Here is a 20016-nt window from a genome sequence, read left to right as displayed (position 1 = left end):
AACAACTAACAAATGCAGACATAATGATAGGGTTAGAAATGCAACATTTTAGAATCAACACAGGATAGCTGATTGAGGCAAGATTCATCAATGGATACTAAAAGTACTGGATGAAAGTTTGTTGACAGGCTTAAAAAGAATGTCCCCAGATCAGTTATTAATTACAAAGAAAAAATGGTAACCTTTGTAGTCACCACCATAACCAAGTGATGAGTCAATTTCATCAATAAGCATAGTGTGCTTCCTAATGTGATACAGAGAACACTCTTGTGTATAACTCTGTTTCTAGATGTTCAGATCTAGGTAAATCAGACAAACCCAAATTGAGGGACACTCTACAAAATGATTGGTAACTACTCTTCCAAAATGTCAATGTAATGAAAGACTGTAAGACAATGAACCTTGGTTCCTAGGAAATAAACACGGATGTTTGGTGGTGCAAGGGGATGAAGTGTCATGATTCTGCAAATTACTCTCAAATGGATCAATAAAAACAATAAGTAATAATTAGATGTTTATGGAAGGGATGAAACAAATGTAGATAATTCACTGATAATCGAGATGAAAGGTATACAAGTACCACTCCTGTAACATTTCTATAGGTTTGAAAATTTCCAAAATAAGTTTTTCAAAATGTGAGAACACATTTCTGAAAAGCACCTAATACAGAGTACTACAGCTTACTGAGCATCCATTCTGCCAGACACAACTGCCGACATCTCCCTTAATCCTCAACAATTCCTAGAGGAATTGAGGGCACATTATTAAATATTATTTAAAAGTAAACAACTGAAGCCTAAGCAGCAGGTAGGTACTTGGCCCTAAAAAAATGCTCACCTACCAAGAAAAAAAATCTGGGGAAAAAGGAAAAATATACACAGAGGTGTCAAATAAGAGTCAGCTGTAAGTGATAATATTCTATGTACTGTTTGAATTTTTCAGGTTTCTACCATTAAAAATGAGATCTGCCCAAAAAAACAGCAGTTAAAACAAATTTTTAATAAAGTAAATAATTTTAACAGTAAGGCATAAATGAAATCTTCCTAGAATTTAATAAACAGCCAATTCAAGTAATTACCAGTATTTAGATTTCTGGGTACCATGATTGCAAAAAGCAAGGACAGGTATGAATGGCCAGGCAGTAACTGGCTCTTGGTTTATTATCCTTCGACTCATTTACAGTGGAATATTGGCATGTTTCCTCCAAGGGCGCTGTACATTCTTGCTGGCCAAGACATCCAGATCACAGCAGATTCGTGCTCTTGTAGAGGAAGGCTGGATGATGTCATCCACAAATCCTGGTGAAGCACAGAAAAGGAAGTAGATCATCTGCATCCCCAGATAATGCCACCCCTCAATCTATGTTCAGCCTGGGCACCATCACTGGGGCCAAAAGTGTGAGCCAGACCCAAGTTACTGTAAGTGGGCGTGGGCCCTGTAAACCTTCCCCTGCATCCTAGGAGCATCCCTGTTCCTCTGGCAGGGCCCCAACTCTGGGCCTGGAAGCACTTGGCAAGAGAATGAAATCTGATCCCTTCCCTGTCAAGATAAAGTCAACAGGAAGTAAAAGTTAAGAAAACACATTAGTATTTTCAAAAATCACTACACTTCCTCATGTCCCTGTAACACAAGTTCCTCTGCATGTGATTTCACCACTCCTCCCATCAGGATTCAATTTCCTCACTTGGCCTTGTGACTTGCTTTGAGCAACAGAATATGGCAAAGTGACACTGTTCAATTTCCAAATCTAGGTCTCAAGGTGCCTTGCAGCTTTTCCTCCTACCCTCATGTTACCCTCAAGACACCATAAGTGTGGAGTAGCCGCGTTAAAAATAAGAAACTATGTGCAGCGGTGGACAGCCAACACCAGCCATGTAAGTGAAGCCATCTTGGACCATCCAGCCCCAAACTACCAATTCACTATCTTTGCATGATTTATCCCAGGCAAGACCAGCAGAAGAGCCACCTAACTGAACCCAGACCAGATCGATGACCCTCAGAAACATGAGCAAAAAAAAAAAAGGAAGAGAGTGCCTAAGTGGCTCAGTTGGTTGGGCATCTGTCTCTGGCTTGGGTACTAGGATCAAGCCTCATGTCAGTCTCCCTACTCGGGGAGCCAACTTCTCCCTCTCCCCCTCTCTCTAATAAATAAATTCTTTTTTTTTTTTTTTTAAAGATTTTATTTATTTATCCGACAGAGAGAAATCACAAGCAGATGGAGAGGCAGGCAGAGAAAGAGAGAGAGGGAAGCAGGCTCCCCGCCAAGCAGGGAGCCCGATGCGGGACTCGATCCCAGGACCCTGAGATCATGACCCGAGCCGAAGGCAGCGGCCCAACCCACTGAGCCACCCAGGCGCCCGTCTAATAAATAAATTCTTTAAAAAAAAAAAAAAAGTTGGTTGTTTAAGCCGCTCTGTTTTAGAGCAACTTTTTACACAAAACTTAAGTAACTGGAACAACACTAAGAAATTTAGCCATTTCAGCAATGTTGTTTTGATCCTGGTTACCAAAGCAGCATAGATACCATTCTTAAGTGATGACTGCCCAGGGACAATCCCACCCCTCACTCATCTCCAGGTTCAACTGCAAGGGCAAAGGGCAGTTATGTGAGACTTTGTGGAGTAAAAGAATCAGCAAGTGACCCAGCAAATGACCAAGGCTGCCCTCCCCACCACAGTCCCTACCTCTCACTGCAGCAGGAAAGGGGTTGGCAAACTTCTCAATATACTCTGCCTGAGCAGCTTCCACATTCTCATGCCCTTTGAAGATGATCTCCACAGCACCCTGTCATGAAAGTAGTTAATGAACTTAAATGGCAGTCCCAACCTTGGTAGACCTCCCTCAACTCACTACCACAGTGTGCGGTTGTGAACTTTGTGATAAATCCAAGTGCCCTGGAGAGAAAGGGCATAGAGGTAAACACTGTTGGAGTCAACCATCATGATTCCAGGGGCTATGTGATGGGACTTTCCGCTGTGGCCCCAATGACAGGCAGCCCAGGCAAAGCCAATAGTTTGTGTCCCCACATTCTATCCTACTCCGTCCACTTGCATCTATCCTTCTTTGAGGCCAAGATGTTTGGCCTATTTTCCACTGTTAGATCCATGGTCCCCTGTATCAAGGGAAATAAAATGCCCTGTTTCTTTTTTCTTATCCTGAGTATGCAATTCATTGGCCAAAGGCAGACAGACTGGACTGCAAATGTAGAAGTACAGAGGTCTAAAAGATGAGCCTTGACCTCAGAACCCCTAAAAGTCAGCTATGGGGAGAGCCAAGGGAGTTAGCTGGTACAATTCCAATAGCTGTTTCAAAATAGGAAAGGAGTGGGGACCACAGCAGGAAGTACAGCAGTCCCCCCTCATCCACAATTTCAGTTACCCAGGATCAACCACACTCCAGAAGACAGATGAACCTCCTGACATTAGTGTCTATGTTCTTCACCTCCATCTTACCATCTCACATCACAAGAAGAGTGAGTAACAGATATTTTGAGACACCACATTCACACAACTTTTTTTTACAGTATATTGTTATAATCATTCTATTTTATCATTGTTAATTTCTTACAGTGCCTAGTTTATAAGTTAAACATTATCATAAGTACCTAAGTATGTATAAGAAAAAAACAGCATATATAGGGTTCAGCATTATCCTGGTTTTAGGCCTCCACTGGGGGTGTTGGAGCATGCCCCCTATGGATAAGGGGGAGGGGGCACTACTAGACCTTGCCCAGAGTCACCAGGGGTCAGAACTACAGTTCAGCTTCTGTGGGCTAAAAGGAATGGCTCTAGCCCCCACCCCCACCCCAAAGAGATGAGATGGAGTTACAGGGAATGTCCAATCTCCCAATGGCCAGTTCAGCTGACTCAACCCTTTCCCTTTTACTGATAATCTCAAAACCCCTTCAGGGGCCCTCCCATCCTGAGCATGAATACCAGCATGTGCCTGGAGGGAGACGGCAGGACAGGAGCCAGAGCTGGCCCTGGGGCTCAAGGAGGGAGACTTTCCAAGGTCTAGGCCCCAGCTCCCTAGAATCCTGGCCCATCAGAGGGATCCCAGCATCTCTCCAGCATTTCCCACCTATGAGCTCCTGCTAGGAGAATGGAGTACCTGCACCCAGCCAAAGGGAAAGCTAGAAGCCCTTACCTTTGCTCCCATGACTGCAATCTCTGCTGTAGGCCAGGCATAGTTGATGTCGCCACAAAGGTGCTTGGAGCTCATGACGTCATAGGCACCACCATATGCCTAGAACAGACCCAAATGCTAAATGTTAGAGCCCGAGTCAGAGATCATGCCCTGAAACATCCTAAGAACCCAAGTGAATACAAAAAGAAGAGCCCTCCTGGGCTACTGAAGGCCCAGTGTCTCTGAGGCCAGGAAGCTGGAGCAGAGAATATCTGGACACAACCCAGAGGCCTTTCACAGTTACTATTCACCGTCTTTGCTGGCTTTTCCCCCTGATGCTTCCAGTTCCCAGAAAGGACCACAAACATATCCACAGGGCTGTAAAAGATCTTTTTAAGGGTGAGCAAGGTGTACTCCTTTTCCCAACCCTCCTGAAACTCTTGGCCAGACCTCCAAAGATGGCCATGCTGCCAGGAGTCGGCTCACAGCCTCTGATACAAGTTCCTCACCTTCCTGGTGATGACTGTGACTTTGGGTACAGTTGCCTCAGCAAATGCGTAGAGAAGCTTCGCACCATGCCGGATGATGCCCCCATATTCCTGTGCTGTGCCTACGTCATTAGGAAGAGTTACTAGATACAAGAGTTCTCACAAGGTTTGAGGGCCTATGAGGTCTTCCCCTGCTCCCCAAAGGGCTAGGACAGAGCAACTCCCATCCCACAGCCCCATGTTTCAGACATCTAGAATACAGAGATGTCACAAATCCTTAGAGAATTTTGCAAGAAAACCTCCAAATAAAGCGAGTGCCTTATCAGGCAAAAGCACCTCTCCCAGCCCCCACTTCTTTCAATGACTTACCAGGCAGAAAGCCAGGGACATCAACAAAAGTGATGAGTGGAATATTGAATGCATCACAGAATCGGACAAAACGAGCCCCTTTCACAGATGAATTAATATCCAAACATCCTAGAATGAGAGAGATTGTCCATGCTGAGCTTCTGGGCAATTTCCAGTTCCACCCACATGGGAATGTACCCTCAGCAAACCATCCAGAGCTGATTTTTATGGAGGCATCAAAGTTTCCTCATCAGGGAATGTGAAGGGAACCCTTACACACCAAGAAAAATAGGAAAGACACTTGCCACCCAACACTTGCCAAAGAGGGTCCAGGAGCAGTAGCCTCAGCTCTGAGGGCACAGGCTCTCTTGCTGGGAGCACAGGCTTGCAGACAGGGAGACTCTGCCTCACAAGCTAAAAGGACTGCTGCCACCAGGGTTACAGGCTGAGCTGCCCCCATGGAACCAGCAGTGGGAAGTATCATTCAAAGGCTGCTCTTAGCAACTCCCCATAGCTTGGCTTCAGTTATACCTGTGTGCCCTTGGGAATTTACTTTACTTTTCTGAGCCTGAGGTTCCTCCCCTGCAAAGCTGGGATGTTACTACCTCCTACCATAGTTGTAAGGATTAAAGGTGGTGGTATCTGTAAAGTGGCAGAGAGTAAGAGCTCAATTACTAGTGTATCTCCTCTCCTAGAATAATTCCCAACCTACTGTATGAAGCCACATTACCCTGATGCCAAAACAAGATAAGGACATCTTAAGAGAGAAGAATGCAGACCAAAATCCCTCATGAACACAAAAATTCCTAAGATATTACCAAATCAAATCCAGCAATACACAAAAAACACGAATGCAGCCTGACCAAATGGGGTTTATCTCGAGAAGTCAGGGTTGATCTAACATGTGAAAACCAATCAAATTATACTAAACAGAGGAAAAAAACAATACAGTCTTTTCAACAAATAAAAAGAAAGATCTGACAACATCCAATATTCAGTCATAACTCAAAACCAGCATGGGGCACCTGGGTGGCTCAGTCAATTAAGCATCCAACTCCTGGTTTCAGCTAAGGTCATGATCTCCGGGTGAGGAGATCAAACCTGGTGTTGGCTCCACACTCAGAGTGAAGTCTTCTTGAGATTCTCTCTCTTCTCCCTCTGCCCCTACCCCACTCACATGCTCTCTCTCTAAAATTAATAAGTAAATCTTTAAAAAACAAAAACAACAACAACAAAAAAAAAAAAAAAAACAGAAACAAAACTACAAGTAACCTAGCAGTACAGTGGAATTTTCATTATCTGATAAGAGTATCTAAAAAAAAAAAAACACCTTATATACACTCATGGATCAGAAGAATAGATAAATTCCCAAAGTGATCTATACCAGTCCTGGCCGAAAGAACTTTCTATGAATACTATCTGACTATACTATTCAACATGGTAGCCACTAGAGCTATTAAGCACTTGAAATACAGCTACTACAACCAAGAAACCAAGTTTCTAATTATATTCAATTTTAATTACATATTATTAAACTAATTAATTGCTATTTATATACCATAAAATAATTATATAATAAATGAATTAATAAAATATGTTATAATATAAATTATTAATCATATAGTATTAAATACTACAAACTACTTATCTTAAAGTTTAACAAGCTAGCATACTGAATAGACCTTTTTTTTTATTTAATTTCTTTTCAGTGTAACAGAATTCATTGTTTATGCACCACACCCAGTGCTCCATGCAATCTGTGCCCTCCATAATACTCACCACCTGGCTCCCCCAACCTCCCACGCCCCACCCCTTCAAAACCCTCAGGTTGTTTTTCAGAGTCCATAGTCTCTCATGGTTCATCTCCCCTTCCAATTTCCCTCAACTCGCTTCTCCTCTCCATCTCCCCCTGTCCTCCGTGTTATTTGTTATGCTCCACAGATAAGTGAAACCATAAGATAATTGACTCTCTGCGTGACTTATTTCACTCAGCATAATCTCTTCCAGTCCCATCCATGTTGATACAAAAGTTGGGTATTCATCCTTTCTGATGGAGGCATAATATTCCATAGTGTATATGGACCACATCTTCCTTATCCATTCGTCCGTTGAAGGGCATCTTGGTTCATTCCACAATTTGGCAACCGTGGTCATTGCTGCTATTAACACCAGGGTAGAGATGGCCCTTCTTTTCACTACATCTGTATCTTTGGGGTAAATACCCAGTAGTGCAATTGCAAGGTCATAGGGAAGTTTAATAAGCTAGCATATTGAACAGACCTATATTTTTAAGCATCTTTCAAAATCATAGGCATTCTCTTATAAAAATTGATAAGCAGATTCTAAAATTCATATGGTAGGGGCACCTGGGTGGCTCAGTCATTAAGTGTCTGCCTTAGGCTCGGGTCATGATTCCAGGGTCCTGGAATTGAGCCCCACGTCAGGCTCCCTGCTCAGTGGGAAGCCTGCTTCTCCCTTTCCCACTCCCTCTGCTTGTATTCCCTCTCTCACTCTATCAAATAAAATATTTAAAAATAATAAATAAATGGAGCGCCTGGGTGGCTCAGTGGGTTAAGCCACTGCCTTCGGCTCAGGTCATGATCTCAGGGTCCTGGGATCGAGTCCCGCATCGGGCTCTCTGCTCAGCAGGGAGCCTGCTTCCTCCTCTCTCTCTCTGCCTACTTGTGATCTCTCTCTATCAAATAAATAAATAAAATCTTTAAAATAAATAAATAGATAGATAGATAGATAAATAAATAAATATAATAAATAAAAATAAAATTCATATGGTAATACAAAGGAGAGAGAATAGTTAAAAACAATTTTTTTTTTAATTGGAAGACTTACGCTAGTTGACTTATTCAAGACCTACGAAAAAAGCACAGTTTCGACTTCAGCACTATTAACATTTTGGACTGGATAATTCTTTGTTGATGGGGTTTGCCTTGTGTGTATAGGATGTTTAGCAGCATCTCTGGCCTCCACTCACTCGATGACAGTAGCACCCACTGTCCCCCAGAATCCACACTTGTGACAACCAAAAATGTTTCCAGGATCCTGACACTGCCCCAAGTTGAGAACCACTAAGAACTATGAAGCTGCAATAATCAAGGCAATATGGCACAGGCATAAAGGCAGACAAAATGACAATGAAACAGGATAGACTGTGAAGAAATAGAACCACACAACTGATTTGAGACCTGGCACCAAAACCATTCAACGTGGAAAGAAGTCTTCTTAACAAATGGTGATGAAACAATTAACAATCTATATTAAAAACACACACACACTCATACACCACCATGAAATTACTGTTTCATTCTATATACCAAAATTAATTCAAAATAGATCACAGACCTTAATATAAAACCCAGAACCCAAAACTAGGCAATAATATTGGACTATCTTTGCAACCTTGTAGTAGGCAAAAATTTCTTAGAAAGGACACAAAAGCTCTAATCACAAATAAAACCCATTAATAAATGGGGCTTCATCCAACGTTTAAAATAATGCAAATCTAAAGACACCCTTAATTTACTGAACACATACCTGACAAAGGACTCACATCCAAAATATATAAGGAATGCTAAAAATAATGAAAAAGAAATAACTCAGAAAAATAGGGAAACCTTTCCTCTTGCTAAATGCATTTTCTTAGATGTTCCATATCTTGTTTTGGACAGTGATAACAAGGTTAGATACAGATGTCAAATTGTCAAAACCTATCAAAATGAGCATTTGAAAGCTGTATATTTTATTGTGTGTAAATTATAATTCAATAAAAGAAAAATGTTTTAAATCTCCCTTCCTTCCTATCCAAAATCTATGTTAATGATCTGAAATCAAGAATCTGAGTGCTAACTCCCAGAAAAAAAAAAAAAAAATCCTAAATTAAGAAACTGCAGAAAGTACCCAGAAGCTATACTCAAAATCAAATTGAAAAGAAAGATGAGCACTGACAACCAAAACAAGATGTAATCATTGGGGAAATGAACACAGAAATGGAAAACCTGCAGCCCCGAGCTGCCATGGAATGGGCCCCATGTCCAGAGGCCTGGTCTTAGCATTTTAGGCCAAGTCCCAGGGATATACAGAGAGCCTGGCAACCAGAGAGTACCCAAGGAGCCATGGCTAATTGCTAAAAGGAAAAAATGAGAACCAGAACAGAAGCTCCCTATCTGAGCCTCTGAAGCGGCCTTTTAGTAACAGGGAATGAAGAAGTCAATAAAACAAAGCTTTCTTCCAAAAAGCAGTAACCTACTGAACTTCCACATCTTACCTTTCCATAAATATCACAAAGAATTTTTAAGCCAAGTAAAAAAGAAGGAACCACAATGGATTCAAGTGTTCAGGCTTTAGCCAGAGCTGAGGAGGGCCCCTGGTATAGACATCCTAGCTATTTTTAGAGAAAACTTTCAGGACAAGCAAAGCAGTTTTAAAAAGTGAGCCTGTGAAAGTCAACCTGTACCTGCAGACATAGTCATGGGTTAAGAAAGATCTTAAAGCAGACACAAGAAACCATGTGAAGTCCATGCCAGGGAATGACACAGCTAAAAGGAGAAACTAAAGGAATGTATGGGCAGTTATGAACTTACTGGAGGAACAAAATGCAATTTTCAATAGGTGTGGATTCCTGACTTTAAACACTTTTTCTAAACAACAAAATGGTGAAGTGGGCAGCTCCAAGCTCCTGTCCTCCACAGAAACATAACAAAACAAGCAGAAACTCTGGAATAACTGAAGGTTTACAACAATCAAAAGAAAGTCAAATCAAGAAAAAAGGCAACTTAAGGGGTACCTCGGGGGCTCAGGTAGTAGAGCAAGTGACTCTTGATCTCAGGGTTGTGAGTTTGAGCCCCATGACGGGCGTGGAGCCTACTTAAAAAAAGAAGGAACGAAGGAAGGGAAGGAAGAAAGGAAGGCAGGAAAGAAAACAGAAGAGAAGAGAAGAAGGAAAAGAATAAAAGCAACTTAAAAATAGTAGGAAAGCCTTGTTGGTATTCTTTTTTTTTTTTTTAAGATTATTTATTTATTTATTTATTTGACAGAGAGAGAGATCACAAGTAGGCAGAGAGGCAGGCAGAGAGAGAGAGAGGGAAGCAGGCTCCCTGCCGAGCAGAGAGCCCGATGCGGGACCCGATCCCAGGACCCTGAGATCATGACCTGAGCCGAAGGCAGCGGCTTAACCCACTGAGCCACCCAGGCGCCCCCTTTGTTGGTATTCTTAATTACACTTGCCCCATACTCCCTAGTTCTAGAGGGAACAAAGAAGACCTCAGGCACCAGTTATCACACAGGTCTGTTCTAAGTTGTCTGAAAGGCTGACTTTCATCTCTGTTTCACCTAACTTGGAACTCACCCAGGCCAGAAAAGTGGCAGACATTGCTCAAAAGCAAAGGAAAAACCTGCAGATATCTGGGGCAAAAGACTATGCTTCAATCATCTAAGGCCTAGGAGGAAAAAGAAAAAAAAACCAGAGTTTCTCTTGGAAATTAGGGCACTCAAGAACACTTACATATACAGGGGATTTTAGAAAGACACGGATATGTCTAGAACCAGATACATACTCAGAAAGACCTGAGAAAAGGAAATATCTTAAGATGAATGAAAATGAAAACACATTACCAACAAATCTAAGAAGATCTTAAGTCTTAACCTTGGGTTGATCCCTAAGTTCAGTTTAAGTCTGGCTAAGTGAGAGAACCCCAGCACAGAGCCAATCCTCAAAGACTAGAAGAGGTGTTTCCTTGTTTGTCTGTTTTAGCAACTGGTGTTCAAGGATACCTCTGTTAAAACCCCAGCTGGATACAAGTTAAGGAAAAGAAACTTCAGTGACCACATACAGGAAGAAATATACTCTGCAAAAATAATCAGGAGAAGTCACTAGACAAATGGACTATTACAGCATTCAGTGATCAATAACAACAAAGCTTAAAGTATAATATCCAAATGTCTAGTTTTCAATAAAAAATAACAAGGCTTACAAAGAAACAGGAAAACAGCCACTCAGACAAAACAAATAGACAGAAAATGTCCCTAAGGAAGCCAGACACTGAACTTACTAGACAATTTTTTTGTTTAAAATTTATTTATTTATTTGACAAAGACAGAGAGTGAGCACAAGTACAGGGAGTGGCAAGCAGAGGGAGAGGGAGAAGCAGGCTCCCCAGGGAGCAGAGAGCCTGATGCAGGACTCAATACCAGGACCCTGGGGTCATGACTTGAGCTACAGGCGGACACTTAACCAACTAAGCACCCCAGATGTCCCTGACAATAAAAATTTAAAAATAACTGCCTTAAATATGGTCAAAGACGTAAAGAAAAACATGAACAAAGAAATTTAAAAATCAGAAAAACAACATATGAACAGAATGAGAATATCAAAAAGAAAGAAATCATAAAAAGGAACCAAACAGATTCTGGGGCTGAAAACTACCATAATTGAAGTTAAAAAAAAAAAAATCACTACAGGAGATCAGTAGCAGATTTGAGAAAAAGAAGAAAGGATCAAGAAACCTGAAGATAAATTATCCAGTCTGAGCAAAAAGAAAAGAAAAAATGGGGGCGCCTAGGTGGCTCAGCAGGTTAAAGCCTCTGCCTTCGGCTCAGGTCATGATCCCAGAGTCCTGGGATCGAGCCCCACATCGGGCTCTCTGTTCAGCGGGGAGCCTGCTTCCTCCTCTCTCTCTGCCTGCCTCTCTGCATACCTGTGATTTCTGTCAAATAAATAAATAAAATCTTTTAAAAAAAAAAATGAAGTGAATAGAAACTAAGAGACCTATGAAATACCATCATCCGAATCAACATATGCAGCGAGGAAATACAGAGAGAGGAGAAAGAGAAAAAAGGGACAGAGATTTGAAGAAATCATGTTCAAAAACTTCCCAAGTTTTCTTTTGTTTTGTTTTGTTTTTATTTTGACAGAGATCACAAGTAGACAGAGAGGCAGGCAGAGAGAGGAGGGGAAGCAGGCTCCCTGACAAGCAGAGAGCCGGATGCGGGGCTCGATCTCAGGACCCTGGGATCACGACCTGAGCTGAAGGCAGAGGCTTTAACCCACTGAGCCACCCAGGCGCCCCAAAACTTCCCAAATTTGACGTAAGACATGAAGTAACAAATCCAAGAAACTAAATAGGATAAACACAAACAGAATGTGACTCCACTGAGCCACATTATCATCAAATTACTAAAAGATAAAGACAAAATCTTAAAAGTAGCAAGACAGAAGTGACTCACCATATACAAGAGATCCTTGGTAAGATTATCAATTGATTTCTGAGTAGAAAAACCATGGAACCCAAAAGACAATGGAATGACTTAGAACACAGAAAGAATAAAACTGTCAACCAATAACTCCATGTTTGGCAAACTGTCCTTGAAAAATGAGGGACAAATTAAGACATTCCAAGATCAAAGCTGAAGAGTTCATTATCACTAGACTTTCCCTACAAGAAGTGGAAAAAGGAATCCTTCAGGTTGAAGTGAAAGAACAACAACAACAACAACACTAGACCATACCACACAACTGTATGAAGAAAAAAAAGGTCTCTAGGAAAGGCAACTACATGGGGAAAATATCATTTTTTGTAATACCATTTTTTTAAAAGATTTCATTTATTTATTTGACAGATAGAGATCACAAGTAGGCAGAGAGGCAGGCAGAGACAGAGAGAGGAGGAAGCAGGCTCCCTGCTGAGCAGAGAGCCCAATGTGGGGCTCAATCCCAGGACCCTGAGATCATGACCTAAGCTGAAGGCAGAGGCTCAACCCACTGAGCCACCCAGGTGCCCCCTACCATTTTTTATTTCTTATGTGATTTAAAAAACAGAGCCCAGAAAGTTTTACTGGTGAACTCTACAAAACATTTAAGAAATTACACCAATTCTCTAAAATCTCCCAGAAAGAATCAGAGGGAATATTTCCTAAATTATTCTATGAGGCCAGCATTATGCTATTACTAAAACCAGACAAAGACATTACAAGAAAATGCAGACCAATGTCCCTCATTAACACAAACATAAGAATCCTCAACAAAATATTAGCAAATCAAATCTGGCAATGTTATAAAAATAATTATATACCACTTCCAACTAGGATTTATCACAGGTAGGCAGATTCAATGTTTGAAAATCAATTCATGTAATCCATTGCATCAACAGGCTAAAGAAGAAAAATCACATTAACCTATCATTAGATACAGAAAAAGCAATACTAGGAATAAAAGGGCAACTTCTCAACTTGATAAAAAACATCTAACAAAAATATCTACAGCTAACATTATACATAATGGTGAAAAACTAGAAGCCTTCCTACTAAGATCAGGTACAAGGCAAAAATGTCCCCTCTCACTACTTTTCAAAACTGTACTGCAAGTCCTAGCTAATCCAATAAAACAAGAAAATATACAAAAGGTACACAGACTGGGAAGGAAGAAATCAAACTGTCTTTGTTCACAGATAACATAATAATCTACGCAGAAAATCCTAAAGAATTGGCAAAAACACTGCTCAAAATAATAAGCAGTTATAACAAGTTTTCAGGATACAAAGTTAATACACAAAAGTTAATCACTTTCCCATATACCAGTAGTGAATATGAAACTAAAAACACAACACTGTTTACATTACCCAAAAAAGAAACACATAGGCAGAAAACTAACAAAACATATTTTAAGATCTATATGAGGAAAACTACACAACTCTGATGAACAAAATGGAAGAATTAAATAAATGGAAACATTCCCTGGTTATGGATAGGAAGACTCAATCTTATCAAGAAGTCAGGTATTTCCAACTTACTCTCTAGATTTAACACTATTACAATCAAAATCCCAACAAGTTATTTTGTGGATTATTGACAGACTTATCTAAAGAATATATTGAGGGGCAAAAACCCCAGAACAGCCAACACAATATTGAAAGACAAAATGAAGTTGAAGGACTGATAATACCTAACTGCAAGACTTGCTGTAAAGCTACAGTAATCAAGACATGTAGTACTGGTGAAAGAAAAAAAAAAATACATCAGTGGAACAGAACAGAGAAACCAGAAACAGACTCACATAAATATAACAAACTGATCTTTGATAATTAATAAATAAATAAATAGATAGATAGATAGATAGATAGATAAAACAAAGGCAATATAATGGAAGAAAGACCATCTTTTCATCAAATAGTGCTGGAACAACTGGAAATCCACAAGCAAAAAAATTAATCTAGACACAAACCTTAAACTTTTCACGAAAATTAACTCAAAAATGGATCCAGAGACCTGAATGCAAAACACAAAACTTGAAAACACCTAGAACATAACATAGGAGAAAAACAACTTTGGGTATGGTGGCATCTTCTCAGAGACACTACCAAAGGCATCACCTAGGAAAAAATAATTCATAAGCTGACCTCATTACAATTTAAAATTTCTGCTCTGCAAATGATGCTGTCTAGAGAAATGAGAAGATAACAGTCTGGGAGAAAATATTTGCAAAATATACATGTGATAAAGGAACTGCTATCTAATGTATATAAAAAGCTCTTAAAACTCAACAATAAGAAAATCTGATTTAAAAATGAGCTAAAGATTTAAAAGGGGGGCAGCTAAAGATCTGGACACCTCACCAAAGGAAACAAAAATATACATATAGCAAATAAGCACATGATAAGATACTCCACATCATGTCATCAGGGAAATGCACAATTCAAAATGAGAAACCATTACACAAGCATGAGAATGGCCAAAATCCAGAACACTGACTGACAAGATCAAATCCTGGTGAGGATGCAGAACAGAAACTCCTGGTGTGTCAATGTACATTCATCAATTGTAACAAATGCACCACTCTGGTTCAGGATATTGATAGTGAAGTAAGCTGTGCATGTGTGACAGCAGATTGTATATGGGAACTCTGTAGTTTTCACTTAATTTTGCTGTGAAACTAAAGAGCTCCAAAAAATAAAATTTATTCTATAAAAAGGATTATACACCATGACCAAGTTGGATGCACTGTAATAATGCAGAGTGGTTCAACATACAAAATATCAATGAAGGACAAAAAACTACACGCTCATGTCAAATGTTGCAGAAAAGGAATCTGACAAAATCTACCAACCCTTCAAGATTAAAAAAAAAAAAAGATTCAGAAAACCAGGAACAGAAGGAAATTTTCTCACCACGATGAAGGGCATTTATGAAAATTCCATACCTAACATATTCAATGGTGAAAGACAAAGTTCACCCCCTAAGATCAAGACCAAAATAAGGATGCCTGCTTTCACTAATGCTACTCAACAGTGTGCTGGATATTCTAGCCAGAACAACTAGACAAGATAAAAATAATAAAAAGTAACCAAATTGGAGAGAATGTAAAAATACCTTTTTTGCAAAAAATATGATCCCATATAATATCCCAGAGAATCCACAAGAAGGCTAGTAAAGCTAATAAACTCTGCAAAGTTGCAGGTTGCAGGACCAACAAACAAAAATCAGTTGTGTAGTTGTCTTTCTATACACTAACAACAAACAATCCAAAACGGAAATGAAGAAAGTAATTCCATTTATAATGGTATCTAAAAGAATAAAACACATAAGAGTAAATTTAACCAAGAGGTGAAAGACTTGTACACTAAAAACTACAAAATATTACTGAAAGAAATAAAAGACCAAAATAAATGGAAAGACACGCTATGCTCACAGGTCGAAACATAAAGATGTTAATACCACCTAAAGTGATCTACAGATTCAATGCAAAACTTATCAAAATTCCAACATGCTTTTTTGCAGAAATGAAAAAGCCAATCCTCAAATTCATATGGAATTGCAAGGACCCAAAAAGCAAAACCCATCTTTTTTTTTTTTTTTAAGATTTTTATTTATTTATTTGATAGAAATCGCAAGTAGGCAGGGAGGCAGGCAGAGAGAGGAAGGGAAGCAGCCTCCCTGCTGAGCAGAGAGCCCAATGCGGGGCTTGATCCCAGGACCCTGGGACCCTGACCTGATGGCAGAGAGGCTTAACCCACTGAGCCATCCAGGCACCCCGCAAACCAACTTTAAAAAAAAAAAAAAAAAACATGAGACGATTCACACTTCCAATTCAAAACTTAGTACATAAAACTACGGTAATGAAAACCAGCATGTGGATAAACCTAATTAGACCAAGTAAATAGTATTAAGAGTCCAAGAAAAAAAAGTACATCTACAGCCCATTGATTTTTGACAAGGATACCAAGTTATTCAATTGGGAAGGAACTATCTATTCAACAAATGGGTGTTCAGGTAACTGGATTTCTATGTGCAAAAGAATAAAATTGGACCCTTAACTCACATATATGTAAAAATTTACTCAAAATTGATCAAACCTAAATGTAAAAGCTAAGAGCACAAAATTCCTAAAGGAAAACTTAGGGAGAAAGTTTCATGACAGTGGACTTCTCAACAGGTACTCTGCAAAGCACAAACAACAAAAATATATTGGACTTCATCAAATTTTACAAATTTTGTGCACCAAATGACATTATCAAGAAAATGAAAAGACAACCTACAGAATGGGAGGAAATATTGCAAATCATATAGCTGATAAGGGTTTAATACCCAAAATATAAAGCATTCCAACAACTCAACAACAAAAATAATTAAAAATGCACAAAGGAATCCAATAGATATTTCTCCAAAGAAGACATACAAATGGCCAATAAGCATATGCAAAGATGCTCAACATCACTAATCATTAGGGAAATTTAAATGAAAACCACCCATTAGGATCGCTATTATCAAAACACACCAGAAAGTAACAAGTGCTGAAGACAATGTGATGTAACTGGAACCCCCTGCTTTGCTAGTGAGAATGTAAAACTGTGCAGCCACTGTGGAAAACAGTACAATGTTTCCGCAACGTAAACATAACATTACCATATGACTAATGCCACTCATAGGTGTATACTCAAAAGAACTGAAAACAGGGATTCAAATAGATATTTGCATACCGATGTTTATTGCAGTGTTATTCACGATAGCCAAAAGTTGGAAACAACCCAAGTGTCCATCACAGATGAATGATTAAACAAAACGTGGTATACACATGATATGGAATATTACTTAGCCATGAAAAGTTAAAATAAAGTTCTGATACATGCTACCATGTTGATGGAACTTGAAAACATTATGCTAAGTAAAATAAATTAGACCCAAAAAGACAACTACTATGTGATTCCACTCACATGGGATATCTAGAATGGGTAAATTCATAGAGAGTAGATTTAGATTATCAAGATCTGGGGGGTAAGGTGAAAAGGAGTCTCTTCCTACTTGAAAAATTTCTGGAAGATAATGGTTACAGCTGCACACAGTGTGAATGTAATTAATGCCACTACATTATACCCTTAAAAATGGTTAAAACGGCAACCTTTGAGCACCTGGGTGGCTCAGTGGGTTAAGCCTCTGCCTTCGGCTCGGGTCATGATCTCAGAGTCCTGGGATCGAGTCCCTCATCGGGCTCTCTGCTTGGTGGGGAGCCTGCTTCCTCTCTCTCTCTCTGCCTGCCTCTCTGCCTACTTGTAATCTTTCTCTGTCAAATAAACAAATAAACTCTTAAAAAAAAAATCAACCTTTAGATTATTTATATATATTTATATATTATACATGATAAAAAATACTGTTAAAAAAAAACAGAAATAAAAGATGAAGCTGGGTCAATAAGGGAGGGCATATTTCTCCTACACAGGGATTCAAAACAAACCTAAGAAGGAAAACAGGAGACAAGCAGTGTCTACAGTCCCCATGTCACACTTCCACCAACTGTACCCACAGCACAGCCATGAACGAATCTCCAACTGTGTATCAGGCACCACTGAAGACCCCGGAAATAAAACGATGGCGAGGACTCCAACACCCCCACCCTCATGGAGCTCATAGTTCAGTGGGTGAGACAGAAATCTAACTAGGGGGCAACAGAAAGCAAATCTCTGAAAAAATAAAGACCCTCTTGACTCAAAAAAAGAAACTTATCTATAAACCCTTAAAAAATTAATGAATGAGAGAAGCATTCTGGGATATGAACATTAAAAGAGAAAAGAGCTATTACAACAACACAACAACATCTGAGTTTCTTCTCTGGCCATGGAGGGCTCACCTGAAGAGAAAGCCAGAAGGCAGACACTGTGAGCCCAGGCAGCTCTGGCCCCCAGCTGCCACCCAAGGTGTGTGAGAGCCTCTCCCACCTACCTGAAGCCACCTTAGGTTGGTTGCCAACAATTCCAACGGTCCTCCCATTCATTCTTGCAAAACCAACAACGATATTCTTGGCATAATTGGGCATGATCTCAAAAAATTCTCGCTCATCAACAACCTGCAGGGATAAATTTACACCTGAGCTCAAAATGATAAAGAACCAGAGAGAACTACATTATAAAATGACAGGCATTTACATTGCAGAATGACAAAGCTGGAGCGCCCCCACCCACCACAGGGTCTGTGAGCATGCAGGGAGGGCAGCACCTCTACCCTGCTGGGGAGGATAAACCAGTGCTCTGTTTTTAAAGGTTCTATTTGAATTTGGCATTATTTTACTCTTTTAACCTTACTTTGAAATCATTTTAAACTTACATAAAAATTTCTGGAACAGTTAAAAAAAAAAAGTATATATACCTCACCTAGATAATCCATTTAACATTTTACCACAGATGTTTTATTTTTCCCTCTCTGTCCCCACCCATATCTCCTCTCTCTCCTATGTATCCATATATATTTTTTCTTCTCTTTACATATGTACATTTATACACACAATTTTTCTCCTGAATTTTTTGAGAGTAAGCTACAGACATGATGCCACTTTACCTCTAAGTACCTCAGTATGTATCCTAAGAACAAGGACATTCTCATGTAACTGCAGTGAGACTGTCAAAATCAGGAAACTAATACTACTATTATAAACCCTTGTTCAAATTTTGCCAGTTACTCCAATAACTCTTTATAGCAACAAAAATCTGGTCCTAGAATCTAATGGAAGAGCACCAGTCCCTTCTTTTAGCCTCCTTTAATATCCGCCCCCTCAGTCCTTTTCTTTATGATCAAGACATCTTTGAAGATCATAGATTGGTCTTTCGGTTATTTGTCTTCAATTTGGGTTTAATATTTCTTCATGTTTAATTTCAGGGTGAGCATTTTTGGCAGAGTATCACAGAAGTGACCCTCTCAGTAAATCACATCAAAAGGCACATAATGGGACACCTGGGTGGCTCAGTTTTGTGTCCCATTCCTGATCAGAGCTTAGGTCTTGATCTTAGGATCATGGGTTCAAGCCTGGTATTGAGTTCCATGCTGGGTGTGGAGCCTACTTTAAAGGAGGGGAGGAGCATAATGTCAATTTGGCCATTAATGGTGGGAACATATGCAGGTCTCTGTCCTGCAAATTTCTTACTTCTCCACTTTTATTAAGTACACTGTGGGGAAATTCTTAGAAATGTAAAAATCCTATTTTTCATCACACTTTCACCCACTAGCTTTAGCACTCATGACTCTTCCCTGACACAATTATTGCCATGGTAGCTGTCGAATGGCGATTTCCCTAACCCCATTTATTAGTTGGCATTCTATTATCAAAAAGGTCTCTGTCTTTCCCATTTATTTACATCATCCACAAGTATGAACTTAGGAATTCTTGTTTTATTATGTGGACTGTAATCTTTATCATTATTTTATGTTTAAATCGCTCCATAGTTGCCAGAGAGAGTATATTCAAGAGGGTTCCTGAGCAACTCTGATGTCTCTCCATCACTCACTGAGCACTGTCACATTCTGGAATTGCCTTACTTTCAGGTTCATCTTGTACTTTTTCTTGGCCCAAGTCCAGAATCAGCCATCTCTCCAAAGGGTTCAGATCCCTTTGGGATTGGGAGTTGGGGGATAAGACTGCTTCTAAAAAGCTGTCCTAGAGGACAGAGCTAGGAAATCCACAGATACACACACACACACTTATTTCTAAAAGTAGTGTGAAAACACTGAGTTCATACTAATAGCTCCAATTCTCGTCCAATTCAACCACAGGACTCACTCTAATTTA

At 39.7% G+C, this 20016-nt stretch overlaps 1 protein-coding gene across 2 annotated transcripts in view; it reads right to left on the bottom strand.

The window, feature by feature from the left end:
* Positions 1–979: 979 nt before the first annotated feature.
* The window catches only part of PCCB (propionyl-CoA carboxylase subunit beta), a 96292-nt gene continuing 77255 nt past the window's right edge, over positions 980–20016 (bottom strand). For both annotated transcript variants that reach the window (XM_059162696.1, XM_059162697.1), the window contains 6 exons: positions 18180–18303; positions 4983–5090; positions 4635–4735; positions 4147–4245; positions 2685–2784; positions 980–1298 (listed from right to left, as the gene is read on the bottom strand). In XM_059162696.1, coding sequence (XP_059018679.1) covers positions 1177–1298; positions 2685–2784; positions 4147–4245; positions 4635–4735; positions 4983–5090; positions 18180–18303 — 654 coding nt within the window. In that variant the 3' untranslated portion in view covers positions 980–1176. The remainder of the gene's footprint in view (positions 1299–2684; positions 2785–4146; positions 4246–4634; positions 4736–4982; positions 5091–18179; positions 18304–20016) is intronic.

Source organism: Mustela lutreola, chromosome 2 (genome assembly GCF_030435805.1).
Source record: "Mustela lutreola isolate mMusLut2 chromosome 2, mMusLut2.pri, whole genome shotgun sequence".
Taxonomy (NCBI): Eukaryota; Metazoa; Chordata; class Mammalia; order Carnivora; family Mustelidae; genus Mustela; species Mustela lutreola.
Note: the sequence above shows the minus strand (reverse complement) of the source record. Positions and strands in the feature narration are given on the sequence as shown.